This window comes from Paramisgurnus dabryanus, chromosome 10 (genome assembly GCF_030506205.2).
Source record: "Paramisgurnus dabryanus chromosome 10, PD_genome_1.1, whole genome shotgun sequence".
NCBI classification, from domain to species: Eukaryota; Metazoa; Chordata; class Actinopteri; order Cypriniformes; family Cobitidae; genus Paramisgurnus; species Paramisgurnus dabryanus.
In genome coordinates, this window is record NC_133346.1 from 36869911 (window position 1) to 36883777 (window position 13867).

The 13867-nt window shown below is 38.2% G+C and overlaps 1 protein-coding gene across 1 annotated transcript; it reads left to right on the forward strand.

Moving 5' to 3' along the window:
* Positions 1-11080: 11080 nt before the first annotated feature.
* LOC135718325 (uncharacterized) lies at positions 11081-13867 on the forward strand. The gene is made up of 4 exons (XM_065240671.1): positions 11081-11162; positions 11822-12129; positions 12436-12606; positions 12840-13867. Exons 2-4 carry the CDS (start codon positions 11835-11837, stop codon positions 13865-13867), a joined length of 1494 nt encoding a protein of 497 aa, XP_065096743.1. The 5' UTR covers positions 11081-11162; positions 11822-11834.

Genomic DNA, 13867 nt, shown 5'->3' on the forward strand with positions numbered 1-13867 from the left:
ACAAAGAAACTGCGCATTTTGCCGACGACAAACACCTCAGAAACTCCTCCAATTTATGAATATTTACACTCACAATATGATTTTATTTCCTTAGTACAAAAGTATAACATATTATACAAATTCTCAGTGAAATGTATTAAACACCATTGCATACTTTTTATCATGTTTCATACCATGTATTTTTTTTTTTTTTTTTGCCCAGCCACCACCCCCCCGACTTCGGAGGACAACTTTATTTTTATTCATATGAAGGTTTGACAAACACATATATTGATTTAAAAAAAACACAGGTGAAAAAAAAAAAGAAACCAACTCCGAATGTCATATACATAGGATAGAAACAAGAGAAGGAGCGAAAAATAGGAATTTGGGGGGTACACACCAGCTAGGTACACATATACAGACAGACAGACAGACATAGATAGACAGACAGACAGAGAGAGGCAGAGATAGACAAACATACAGAGACAGACTTACAGAAACATACAGACAAACAGGCGAGGATTTATGCGTGTAGGATTGGTATAACTGTGCGTGTGTCTATTAGGTGTTGTTGGGGAATGAAGATAGAGGTGGTTAGAGTGAAGGGTGGGATGGGGGTTGATGGGAATGTACTTGGTTCACATTAACTGATGAATTTGTAGAAAAGCTATGAAAGGTTTCCAGGTTTCTTTAAAGGCAGATATATCATTGTTTTTATGCGCTATGGTTTCTTCAGTCAAAATGAGTTCTGTGATTAGGTTAGTCCAATGGTTGATATGACAAGATGATTTAGATTTCCAGTTTTGAAAGACTATTTTCTTAGCGACAGCTAGAGAGACAAGGACTGGGGTTTTATATTTGGGAGGGATGGGTGTATCAGAAATAACTCCTAGAAGACAGAGTGTAGGAGACAGTGGGACTCTGCAGTCCAGAATTGAAGACAGTGTGTTGGTTACTGTAGTCCAGAGGGAGTGAACGGGCTGGCAGAACCAGGTTGCATGGAGGTAGGTGTCTGTGTTGCCAGAGGTGCACTGTGAGCAGGTATCTGTGTCAGATAGTCTCATTTTAAATAGTTTGCTCTGAGTAATGTGGGTTCTGTGGATGGTTTTATATTGTATGAGTTGTAGATTGGTGTTGGTGGTCATGTTGAAGATGTTTCCACAGATCTGTGTCCATAAATCCGGGTCTGAAGGTAGCGTGAGGTCATTATTCCATTTTTCCTTAGGCAGGCTAATTGTGGGATTAGATGAAGTGATGAGTCTATAAAGTTTAGATATGAGTTTTCTTGGGTGGTTGGCTAGTTCCATTAACTGTTCACTAGTTCTAGAAGGCTGTAAAGTATTAGTTAAGGTTATTTTGCTTTTGAGTAAAGATTTAAGCTGTTGGTAGTGGAGAAATTGGTCTCTCTCGATCTCAAATTTCTGGATAATTGAGGTGAAAGGCATAAATTTGTGGTTTTCAAATATGTGGTGAAGATGGGTGATGCCCTTTTGCTGCCATTTAGGAAAGTGGATCGGTTCATTGTGAAGACGGAAGTCAGGGTTGTGCCAAATTGGGGTGTATCTACATGGTGCTAATAGTGATTTTGTAATTTTATTGGTTTTCCACCAAGCTGCCAGAGTTGTTGATATTGTAATGTTATTATAAAGCTCTAGTTTTTTGATTGACTGTGGTAAGAAGGGGAGGTCTGCAATTGAGTTCGGGGAGCACAGATGTTGCTCAAGATCCAGCCATGCGTTGGAGTATGTATGTGGTTGAGTCCATTTGTATAAGTACTGTAGTTGGTTTGCCAGGAAGTAGTGCAAGAAATTTGGTGCTTCAAGTCCGCCTAACTGTTTTGAGTTTTGGAGTGTTGTAAGTGCTATTCTCGGTTTTTTATCTTTCCAGTAGAATTGAGTGGTGAGAGAGTCTAGTTTTTTGAACCAATGGTCTGTTGGAGTAGTCGGAATCATTGAGAATAGATAATTAATCTGTGGGAGAGTCTTCATTTTTACTGTTGCAATACGGCCTATGAGTGTAAGTGGGAGCTTGTTCCATCGTTTATAATCATCTTCTATTCTCTTGAGTAGTGGTGCATAATTGAGGTTGTATAATTCTGTCATCTTGGGTGAGATTGAGATACCTAAGTACTTAATGTTGCCTATATTGAGGGGGAGGGAAGGATCATGAGTTGCTGAGTCCACACCATCTCCTGATAGTGGAAGTATGGTTGATTTGTTCCAATTGATTGTATAATGAGAGACTTTGGAGAATTTATTAATGACATTGAATGTTTCGCTGAGTGATTGGGATGGAGTTTGTAAGTATAACAATAAATCATCTGCATATAGACTAATTTTGTGTTGAGATTTATTGACTTGGATTCCTTTAATTTTTTTATTTTGGCGTATTGCTACTGCAAGTGGTTCTATGAATAGGGCAAAAAGAGATGGAGAGAGTGGAAATCCTTGTCTAGTTCCTTGGTGCAAGGTGAAGCTTGGTGAAGTGATCCCATTTGTGATGACTGTTGCCTTAGGGGAAGTGTATAGGGTAGTAATACATTGTATAAATGACTTTCCAAAACCAAATTTACGGAGGGTGGTGAATAAGAATGTCCAATTGACCTTGTCGAATGCTTTTTCTGCGTCTAGTGATGCAATTATGGTTTTCTGTGGCTGTCTTTGTGCAATGTTGATAAGATTGAAAAGTCTGCGAATATTATCTGTTGCATTTCGGTTCTTGATGAAGCCTGTCTGGTCTGGGTGAATTAGTGAATGCATAACTGTTTCAATCCTTGTTGCTAGAGTCTTTGTAATAATTTTCAGGTCAGTATTAATTAAAGATAGTGGACGGTAGCTAGAGGGATATATTGGGTCTTTGTTTGGTTTCAGGAAGACAGTGATGAGTGCTGTATTCATATGTATGGGAATGGTAGATGTAGTTTGAATTTCGGTGAGTAATCTATTAAAAGTTGGTGATAAAATATCCCAAAAGTGTTTGTAGAATTCTGCTGGTAGTCCATCGGGTCCAGGTGATTTGTTATTTGGCATGCTTTGTAATGCTTTGCGGAGTTCTTCGGAGGTGATGGGTTGTTCTAAAAAATTTGATTCTTCTGTGGTTAATGAGGGAAGGTCCAGGGTGTTGAGAAAGGATTCAATTTCAGGCTGTAGAGGTTGAGTGTCAGGAGAATACAAACAGCTTTTTCATATTTGAGTTGTTGTATACAGAACTGAGTTTTTTTATTTATGATATTATCCAATTGGGTCCTTAGTTGCTTTATTTCAGTTTGTGCTTCTTCAGATGGGGTGGTAGATTGTTGATTACTTAGCTGTTTAATTTTCTGCTCAATGGTGTTTTCCAATAGTTGATGCTGTTTTTTCTTGTGCGATGAATATGATATAATGATGCCTCTCATGACTGCTTTGCCTGATTCCCAAAGTGTTGATGGTGAGATTTCTGATGAGTCATTGATTTCCAGAAAGGATGCCCACTCTCTTTTTATAAGGGTGTTAAAGTTGAGGTCTTCTAGGAGAGAGGTGTTGAAGCGCCATCTTGTGGAGGTTTTCTTCTGTACTGGGATGTTTAATGTTAAAGATACAGGGGCGTGGTCACTGATAATAATTGAATGTATAGTGTTTTCTGATATCTGTTGAATTAGTGAGTTGCTAACAAGAAAGAAATCTATTCTAGAGGAAGAGCGATGTGCTGAAGAAACATGGGAATATTCTCTTAGTAGTGGGTTCCTTGCTCTCCAGCTATCGCTAAGGCCATAGTCCATTATGTATTGTTTAATTACTTCTGTAGAGTGACCGGTTCGTGCCTTGCTGTGGTTGTGTGTACGGTCAAGTGATGGATTGAGAACAGTATTAAAATCTCCAGCTACTATGAGATTTGTGGTATTATATAGCAAAGAAAAAATGTTATGAAAGAAAAGTGGGTCATCAGTGTTTGGAGCGTATATGTTTGCCAGTGTAAAAGTTAAGTGATTAATAGATATATTGATGATAATGAATCTTCCTTCTGGATCTGAGATTGAGGAATTGAGAGTGAAGCTGATGTTTTTGTTTATCAAGATGGAAACGCCTCTTTGTTTACTGTTATATGTGGATGAAAACATTTTATCGAATTGTTTGAAATGAATGTGTTGTAGTTCCTTATCTATTAAATGTGTTTCTTGTAAAAAGCAAATATCTGCCTTTAATTTAACAAGGTGGTTGATTACTTTAATTCTCTTAGAGGTAGTATGAAAGCCACGTACATTCCATGTTATTAGATTAAGTGTTTGCATGACTAAAAGTAAGTAGTGTATAGAATGTGTTATTTTTACCTAAAGTAGGTAACCATGATATAGAGGTGGTGGGGGGTTTCCCAGGCTGGATTAGACAAACGCAAAACACAGATGGACATTATAGATGTATAAACACTACACTGAACATAGACAGACAGGACACATTTACAAATGCCACACACAATTATACATTCTGACCATGTCAGCGGAAAATAGAAAGAGTAAAGAGTAACAAAAAAAGAAACAAAAAATACATAGAGATAATGACACAATGCATATGATGCTTGATGCAGATATAACATTGTAGCAGTAAATAAGAAGAGAAGAGAGAAAAAATAGCAACAACAACAAAAATAAAGGAGACCTCAGGGTGCATAATAAGAGTCCATTGATAACTATTGGCGTGGAAAATTAGATTTATAACAGGTTTTATCTATAAGGTAATGTAAAATGCATTATGGAACAGTCAGTGTTTAGATGAGCAGTGATAATTTGGTTAGACTATAGCCACGTAGTGATGTTTGGATCGCGATAGAGTTTCCCGTTCACGTACAGTTTGTCTACCGATAATGTAGCTCGTTTCCCTTCTTCGCGGAACTGTTTCATTATCGGCAATAGTTTTCGTCTGCGGTCTTGAATTTGTTTGGGAAACTGATCGTACATCGCATATGTTGTGTTCTTCAGTCGATTTCCTCTGCTTTTAACGAGTTCTTTGTGTTTGTAGTGTTCAAATTTAGCAATTATTGGAGGTGGTTTTTTGGGGTCTTTGGACGGTAGACGGTGAACTCGGTGAAACGTTATCTCCTCAACGTTGCTGCAGGCAGTTTAAGAGAGTCCTGCATGAACTGTTTTATTGCCTTCTCTGGATCGTCGGGTGTGTTTTGTGGAGGTATGTTTATTCCTGAAAATATCAGATTATCGCGCATGCTGCGACACTGAATGTCCAATATGGTTTCTTGCATAATTTGATTTTCGTTGGAGAGTTTTGTGACTTGAGTGGTGAGATGTGATACAGTTGCTTTTAGTTCGGCGTTTTCTTGCATTAAAGTTTCGATTTGCGATTGAGAAAATTCGACACTAGCTTTCAGATCACGGATATCTGTATGCAGAAGTTCGAGTATGGCAAGTTTGGAATTTATGGATGCGAGTACACTGACCTCGACTGTGACTTCCTCGTCTGTTTCGGTTGATGAGTCCCGTTTTCGTATTTTCTTGTTTGGTTCTGACATGGTGTCCAAATTGTAGAAATAGCTGTCGATGAAGTTGAGCAGGTTGTCCGAGTCTTGACAAGGTTGGTTATCCAGTGTAGCTAAAGTTGTTTTGATAAATGAAGTCGTAATCCAATGTTTGTTTGTTTGTGTTTAGCACGCTGCCATGTTGGATCTCACCCACAGTCTCGCGATACTCTCAGTCACGGTGCATTACTCTCCCCGTCAGTATCCTTACCTTACCAATGTGTAAGTACAGTCTTACCAATGTGTAAGTACAGTGTTTCATACCATGTAAAGGGAAACATGATAATATAAAAAGTAGCCTACTGTTCAGTAATGCAGAAAAGCGCAACACAACCATGTTAAAGCTATTAAAACGTTCAGATGCAAAAATGAACTAAATGTAAAATTAGATAAACTAGTTAATGATATTGCGTAAATGCGCTCGGTCTCTTCAAAGGTCTTCGCGAATTATTTTGTTATAAGACTCGATTATCATACATCACGTCTCTTCTACTGTAAGTACACGGAAAAAATAAGACAAATGATGCGCGTTTGAGTCGGATTTTTATGAAGAATATGTGACTGTTTATGTAACTGGCAAAAGAAAACTTCGCCAACAAAATGTTTGCCAAAAAGCATGCATTTGTATGACATCAAAGTCTATCGCCTAAACATTGATAATCCGTGTCATGTTACTTCAATATCATACAGTATACGCTAAGCATGAAGTCGTGCACACACATTGTCGTCAGTATGGCCTACATGAAACACGCCTGCCCTCTACAGGTTTTTATATTTCCTGCGTCCCCCACCGAACCCCCCTTTTGCGGGATCTCGCAGAATTTCGGAAGTCTCCGCGGCATTCTGCTCTCAGAGACGCGCATTTTTAAAGGCCACATCTGTATATAAAGCATTTTAACGCAATATAAATGTATCATATTGTTGTTCTTAATATATAAGAATACTAATATATTTTTTACAACATTTTTAACTTTAAAACATAACCCGCAGTTTTGCAGATAGTAATCAATACACCAAAAAAACATGATTACTACACTTTTACTACAATAAAACCATGGTTAATTTTCGTAAGGGTCTCTGTTGCACTTTAGTATAAATGGGCATTGCACGTCTTATTAGTTGTATGCGCTGTAATGCTGGCAAGAAGGAAACCTCACTTTGCTGTTTTAATGGGGACAGAGAATGAAAAACCATTTTTACCATGTCTTTGTTGAATAATGGTAGTCTACCCGCATTCACGAACATACGAAAAGTGCTAGACATGCTAAACATCTCAGTCTCATAGAAATTCCTCTTTTAGAAATGTCAGCCAGAAAACGGCCCAATCTGAAAAACTGATGCTTATGACATCACATGCATCTAACTGCCCCTCCACTTTAAACTAATTGGCTACATTTTTTGAGTGGCAGCAAAGTCGGCCAATCAGTAATGAGATTGCAAGTAAAGCCAGTAGGGGGAGCCAAATAGGTGCAAAACCACTTGTTTAAAATCCCCCACCCTAATAGAGCTATCTGAGAGAGGTTTTTAGGAAGCTTCTAAGGCATTACAGACCTAAACAAAAAAATTTTGTCTACATGTCACATCACAGAACAAGGATAAATACTCTGTTCAATCATTCTATGTCACCTTTAATACAAATGTTAAATATTCAGCAATGCCCTTATTAAATTCTGGAAACAACCGCAATGACAAAGCATAAACATTTAGTTTTTTATGCGCCACCTGGTGGATATTCTGTGAAGCGAAACACTTTAAGGGAAAAGAGAAAGTAGCCCCCCTGAAAGCACTTCCAGAATTCTGCAAGACGAATTGGCAAATGCCGCGGGAGAAAACGCGCGTTTTTAAAGGCCACATCTGTAGCGACGATTCTCTCAGACAAATCAGTTATCTACAGTGTTTTTACATCACGTTTTAGCATCAGCTCTGCTTGTTTGGAACCTCAATGTATGGTGTACTATGTTCTGTACCCAGTGAAAAAGCCCCCCAAAAGGTGAGCTGACTTGACCCGTGGGGTACCACTGTGGCTCTCCTGATTTTGCCAAGTGGTTGATGTCCTCAGGGCAGAGATGCTCACAAGTCTCTGAGCTCGAGTCCAAGTCAAGTCTCAAGTCTTTGGGATTGAGTCCAAGTAAAGTCTCAAGTCTTTGAGCTTGAGTCCAAGTCAAGTCTCAAGTCTCCGGGCTAGAGTCCAAGTCAAGTCTCAAGTCTCGTTGTAACAAATAAAACTCCAATAACAAATAAAGAAATTACAAACATATATAAAAAGAACAAAGTTGCACATTAAGTAAGGTTTCTCTCTTCATGTCTCGTCCTCAACCCCGAGGACAATGAGACAAACAGACCCAGTTCCGGTAAATGTGAAAGGCGGCACACCTCTGATCTACTGGCTGTCCTTTAATGTGATGCCCAGCTGATGCCTGACCAACGACCACCGGCAGAACCAGCTTAAAGCAACACCAAAGAGTTTTTTTTACCTTAAAATAACGTTTCCAAAAAAGTTTCAGTGGTTCATCCACTCAAAACAGGGTGAATGGCACTTTCACATCCGCTTTGCAGCCCTCTATCGGCCAAAACCGCACTAAAGAAGTTTCCAACCGTCGGTTAGTGGTCCTGTAGTTTAAGTGAAAACTACAAAAACTTGCTTTACGGCAGACCTACAATCCAATCAGAGCCAGCTATGCTGCAGTATTTACGACAGGGCTAATGACCAATTACACTTCTAACCTGTAGCGGGAGCAAAGAGCAGGAACTCTTTAGTGTTGCTTTAATCTCCGCTTAATCTCCTTATCCGTTTCAATGTATGTATATATACCCCCCCTCAAAGTGATCAGTGCTACTACACTAGTGGCAAGACGGATCACAAAACTTATCACGGATCCGTGGTTTGATTAAAGTCTACTTTGGCTGGCTCTGATACAACTGCCTCGCAGCTTCTCTGTATTCACCACTCTGCAGACTTGCTCAATGTCCCACCCACGGCGCTATCTGATTGGTTACAGACCCGGTTACACCTCACGAATAATAGCCTATCAACACTTGCGAGATGGTTATGGAGCTGTGTGTTGAAACGATGGAAGGAAGCATATTCAGCTGCATATTAATAAAGCGGGAATAACCATAACAATCTGATTATCTGTTTATGATGACAAGCAGAGTTAGTGTCCCAGTCACACCACTGAAAATAGCCTAAGTTACACATGATAACTGCCGATGAGGTGTTTAGCAAGACGCGAGCGCGTCCAGTTTGCGCAAATGAGGCTAAGTGACTAACACATAATGCATCTGTCTTTTCTATCATTTCACTGTAGCTCAGCATTGCGTTGTAAAGTAAATGTTTAAAAGCAGCAGTAAAGCTGTTTCTACTGTAAGTAATAGTTTAACTCTGCATTCAATACATTGTTCATATTTATGTTTAAGTTGACACTACGTTGTGCCATATAGTTTTGCCATTCAAGATTTAATTCTTGCGTGTTTTTTTGTTGTGCATGATCACAGTTCATATGTGTGGGGAAAGATAAGCTATTAGAGTAAAAATATTGCGTTAGGCTGCTTCACGAGTTAATAAAATTGTTAAAATTAAAATAATGATGCTTTTTAAAAGTTGTTTTCGTTGTCAGATTGTTTTTGTTTGTTTAGTGCTGTGTAAGCAGAGTTAATAATAATAAATAATAGAAAGATTTATTTAAAAAAAAGGAAAATGGTCAAAACTGGAAGTGGATTAAAACTGGTTAGGGCTATTTTGTTATCTTTTGGTGTTGGTATTTGTTTTTTTTGTTTGTTTTTTTATGTCATGTCGGTGAGGCCATCTAATATCTAATTTCTTATTTGTGAATGCTTTAAAATAAGAATGGGGTAGGAGTCTATAAGAATTTTTTTCTTCATCCTACTCCTGTTCTTCTTGTCATGGAATGTATTTTTGTTGTGTTTATTGGATTGTTGTTTGTGGTTTCTTGTGTTGCATTACCATAAAAAGAAAAATAAATAAATAAAATGAAATGAAAAAGAAACAAATGAAAAATAAGAAAAAAAGATTTTACAATTCCTGCAAATGCAGTGATGAGTTCATGTTCTCATGATTTATTTTTATGAATTAAAATGTTTTGAAATGTGCTGTGGACAGAGACGCATTATGTCAATAAGCTCATAATTTGTGCTAAAATAGTCTAAATGTTTAGTTTTAAAAACATTTTTAAAAGCTGGTTATATTTTGATGTTTCTGCGCAAGTTCAGCAGACAGTGAGGTTTGGGTTTGTACCGATCAGAACTCGTGAGCGGAGAGCGCATTAAATCGGAATATTAGAAATATTTTAATTAGAAATATATATAAAAAAATTATAATAATGGATTTTTGTTAGGTCGTACAATGATTACCAAATTTATTTCTCTCTCATATTGCTCTTCATAACCACTAAAAACAGTCAAAAAAGTTAAAACTAGTGGTGGGTACAAAATGACTCATGACGAAATATGGTGGGTACCCACCGTCGCCAAAATCGACGCCTATGAAAACACCCCCCCTCTGTTTTTTTCACAAATCACACACTGTATATATATCTCCCAAGGGTTTTTCCCTCCTAGGACTTTTTTTACTTCCCCGGCTAAAAACTCCGGGGGTGTTTTTTTTCCTAGGGGGTTTTTCAACCCAGGGAGGCAGCCTTCTTGGGCTTAATTTAGCACCCTCTTCTATACACTTACATTAGTAATACGCTCGCTTATAATGTTGATTCATAGTCACAGCAAATTTAGCTGCTTGTGCTATCGTGTATTATGTTGTACTATCTGTCGATTTTCTGTGCTTTTCACTGCTTCTATTAATGTAAAGCTGCTTTGAAACAATCACCAATTGTGAAAAGCGCTATATAAATAAAATTGAATTGAAAAATTAAAATTAGCATAAGGTACAGAAATCGAATTAAATGAATTATAACACTGTCTTTATTGTGCGAATTAAATATTATTATTATTATTTTAGAGCAACAGAAGTGATTTTCTTTTTGTCTTGGGTTGTTTGATTAACATTAATAACATAGACTTAAGTAGGTTAATTGAGGTTACTGTCTCTTTAAGAACACAAAAGCACATACTGGTTTCTGACTGGTTTCTTAACTCTTTCACCGCCAGCGTTTTTTTAAAAAGTTGCCAGCCAGCGGCAGAGTTTTTCATGATTTTCACCAAAGTTTAATGCCTTCCAGAAAATGTTCTTCTTTAAATATATAAACATGCAATATACCAAATGAAAGAACAGACCCTCTGCCTTAAACAAAAAAAACCGTTTCATCCTACCTTGAGTGGTTCTTTTGTAATCAGCTTTTGAATATGGGTAGGTTTCTGCAAAAACACCACATTTTGAGCAAAAAGCAGAGATAATTCCACTTTTGTGACGGACTTTTCATAGAGATCCCATTCAGAGCGATCTTTAAAACAGACACGGACATGCAGCTGCTTGCCATAGGGCATTACTTCCGGGTTTAAAAAGTTGCGGAAGGGCCACCTAGTGGATAATAGCGGTATTGCGGAAAGACGGAAAATCTCGTCATTGGCGGGGAAGCGTTTTCTCTTAATAGGCCCTTTTCACAACTACGTCACTTCCGCTTTTCAGCGCAGCCGGGTAATGTAACTTCCGTGTTAGACGACATTGGGGGAGAGTCTACTAACAGCTCGAAATATCGACAAAAAATGTACGTTTATTCATCCTTATGTATTTATTATCGTGTTCTTGTGGTAACTGTATAACTTATTTTGTAAGTTATCAATACATAACTACGTTTAACAGTTGGAAAAGTAGGTAAATGGGTAACGTTTGCAATAACAAGCAACACGGAAAAGTTATATGAATGCATCGTAACGTCTTAACATTACTTAACTCGTTGCCTTTTATATTGAAATGTGATTACTTTCTTTTTAAAATAATGTTGTTTATAATAGCTTGATAGATTCAGTCACTTAAAGTGCTACAACAATTCTAAGTTATATATTGATGCTATTGCCCTTACCTTTCTGTGTCCATCTGTAAACAGCAGCAGTACACACGCATGTCCTAGTCATTAAGATGCTGTCGTAGTGTTCCTTAGATGCTATGTTCATTGTGTAAATATTATGTCTTTATATTAAAAGATTAAAATAAGGTAAAATTTGAATTTGACAGAAGTTAAAATTACCTGGGTTGCATGCTAAAGGAAAAGGCGGAAAACATGTTAACTATGAACGCGAAATCGTAAAGTTTAAGATAATAATATTTACGTATTTACAGGTTAAATTGATTCTTTTAATAATGTTAATGACCATTTCAGCAGATGTGATTCATCATTACTTTCTTCCTGTCTCCATCTTTCAACAGTATCATAACACGCATGGCACAGTCATCATGTAAATGTTATTGTAGTGTTCCCTGTTGTTCAAACAACAAAAAGAAGTTTCCTTATCTGAGTTTCCACGACTTTCCAGTGGACGAAGAAATACGTTCCCGTTGGGTTAGGGCGATAAGAAGAGATGAGGGACTTGGTTTTAAAATACTTCGAGGGAGCACCTATGTATGTAGCCAACACTTTGCCCCAGAGGATACATACACAACACCCAGCAGTGGACGAACCAGGATAAAAAAGGGAGCAGTGCCATCTAGATTTCCCTGGAATGACTGGGGTAAAGGTATGACAGTATTAAGTTTGGTAGTACATTAACAAAAAATCATAAGTTATTACAATGTAAAATTGCCATGCTTTACAGTTAATTATGCTTGTATAAATAAAATACATGATAATAGTACTGAACCTGTTTTACAGCTTATTAGTCCATATAAAAAGAAGTAATACATCATCCTGTTGCCATTCACATTGCAAATTATTATTGCATTTGTGGTGGTATTATACATTTTGTTTACTCTTTGAGGTTCTGATTATTGATTACCATATATTTAGAATGACATTCATGTGTGTCTATCTTTCACATCTTCAGGAAAAGGGTCACAAGCTCGGCAGTCAGTTTACCAGAGAGCAAGGAAACGTTTAAGGCCTGCTGTCCTTGATGAATCTCAGGAGATGCTTGTTCCAGGAGACATCACAGAGGAGGCCCTGCCTGTGGGTGGAGTGACAAAAGATCATGACTATGCCTACCATCCTTCTCCTGGTTAGTACTACAAAAAAACAGAGTAACAGGTTTTTCTTTGTGGCAATAATTTTTTTAACTATAGGGTTTGTAGGATTCAGAGCAGCTGTGCTTAATGTTAAAAGTTTTGATGCTTATTTATGAAAACCTCAAGTATTACTGGAAGCTCAATTACTCTGAACAGAACCCCAATATATGATGATGATTGAGAACGACTACAGATATTACATTGTAAACTTTTGCTTTCTTTTAAGGTAAACTGGATGGCGCTGCACAGAGAATCCAAGAGTTGGAGCTTCAGGTTTTGTCACTAGAGCTTGAAATCCAGCAGCTGACCGTTAAGAAGCAGCAGCCTCTGATTTTCAAGTTCTGCGTCACAGATGAGGACTTTCGTTACTACACTAGGTTCAGCTCAAAGGAGGTTTTCACTGTGTTTTGGGAGTCAGTTTACCCCTCTGCTTCACGCCTTTTGTACTGGTCCAAGGCACAACGAACAGCACAAGAGACACCTAGCCCTCAGCGAAAACTTCAGCTCATTGATGAACTGTTCATGTTTCTCTGTCGTGTTGCAGCCGGGCTTCAGGAGAAAACCTTGTCGTCCATCTTTGAGGTCAGCTTGTCTACAGTTAGCCGCATCATCTTAACATGGACAAGCTACCTTTACCAGGTTCTTGGCTCGCTACCATTGTGGATGACAAGAGAGCAAGTGCAGGCCACAATGCCTGACAAGTTCAAGCTCTACTGCCCTCAGCTGAGAGTGATAATCGACTGCACCGAGATTCGTTGTGAAACAGCATCTTCTCTTTTGCTACAGTCAGAAACTTTTTCCAACTACAAAAATCACACCACCTTTAAAGGTCTAATTGGCATTGCACCATGTGGGGTTATCACATTTATATCAAAATTGTACACAGGCTCCATCTCGGATATAGAAATAACTCGGCAGTCACAGATCTTACAGTTACTTCAACCAGGAGATGGAGTAATGGCTGACAAGGTGTTCCAAATTGAGAAGATGCTGTCAGAGGTGGGGGCAACACTAATCATCCCTCCACTGAAGAAATCTAACCAGCTCAGCATGGAGGATACCCAGAAGACCCAGGCTATTGCCCGTCTTAGAATTTTAGTTGAGAGGGCCATATGTAGGGTGAAGGAGTATCATATTTGGGATGGACATGTTCCTCTTTCTATGGTAGGCTCAGTCAATCAGCTGTGGGCCATCTGTTGCATGTGGTGCAACTATCAGGGACCTCTTGATATCAAAGGGGACAAACCCATCTGA

Coding starts and splice junctions, on each gene's coding strand:
- LOC135718325 (XM_065240671.1), top strand. CDS start 11,835: ATGGCACAGTCATCATGTAAATGTTATTGTAGTGTTCCCTGTTGTTCA. Junction 12,130..12,435: donor CTGGAATGACTGGGGTAAAG/GTATGACAGTAT, acceptor TCACATCTTCAG/GAAAAGGGTCACAAGCTCGG. Junction 12,607..12,839: donor TGCCTACCATCCTTCTCCTG/GTTAGTACTACA, acceptor CTTTCTTTTAAG/GTAAACTGGATGGCGCTGCA.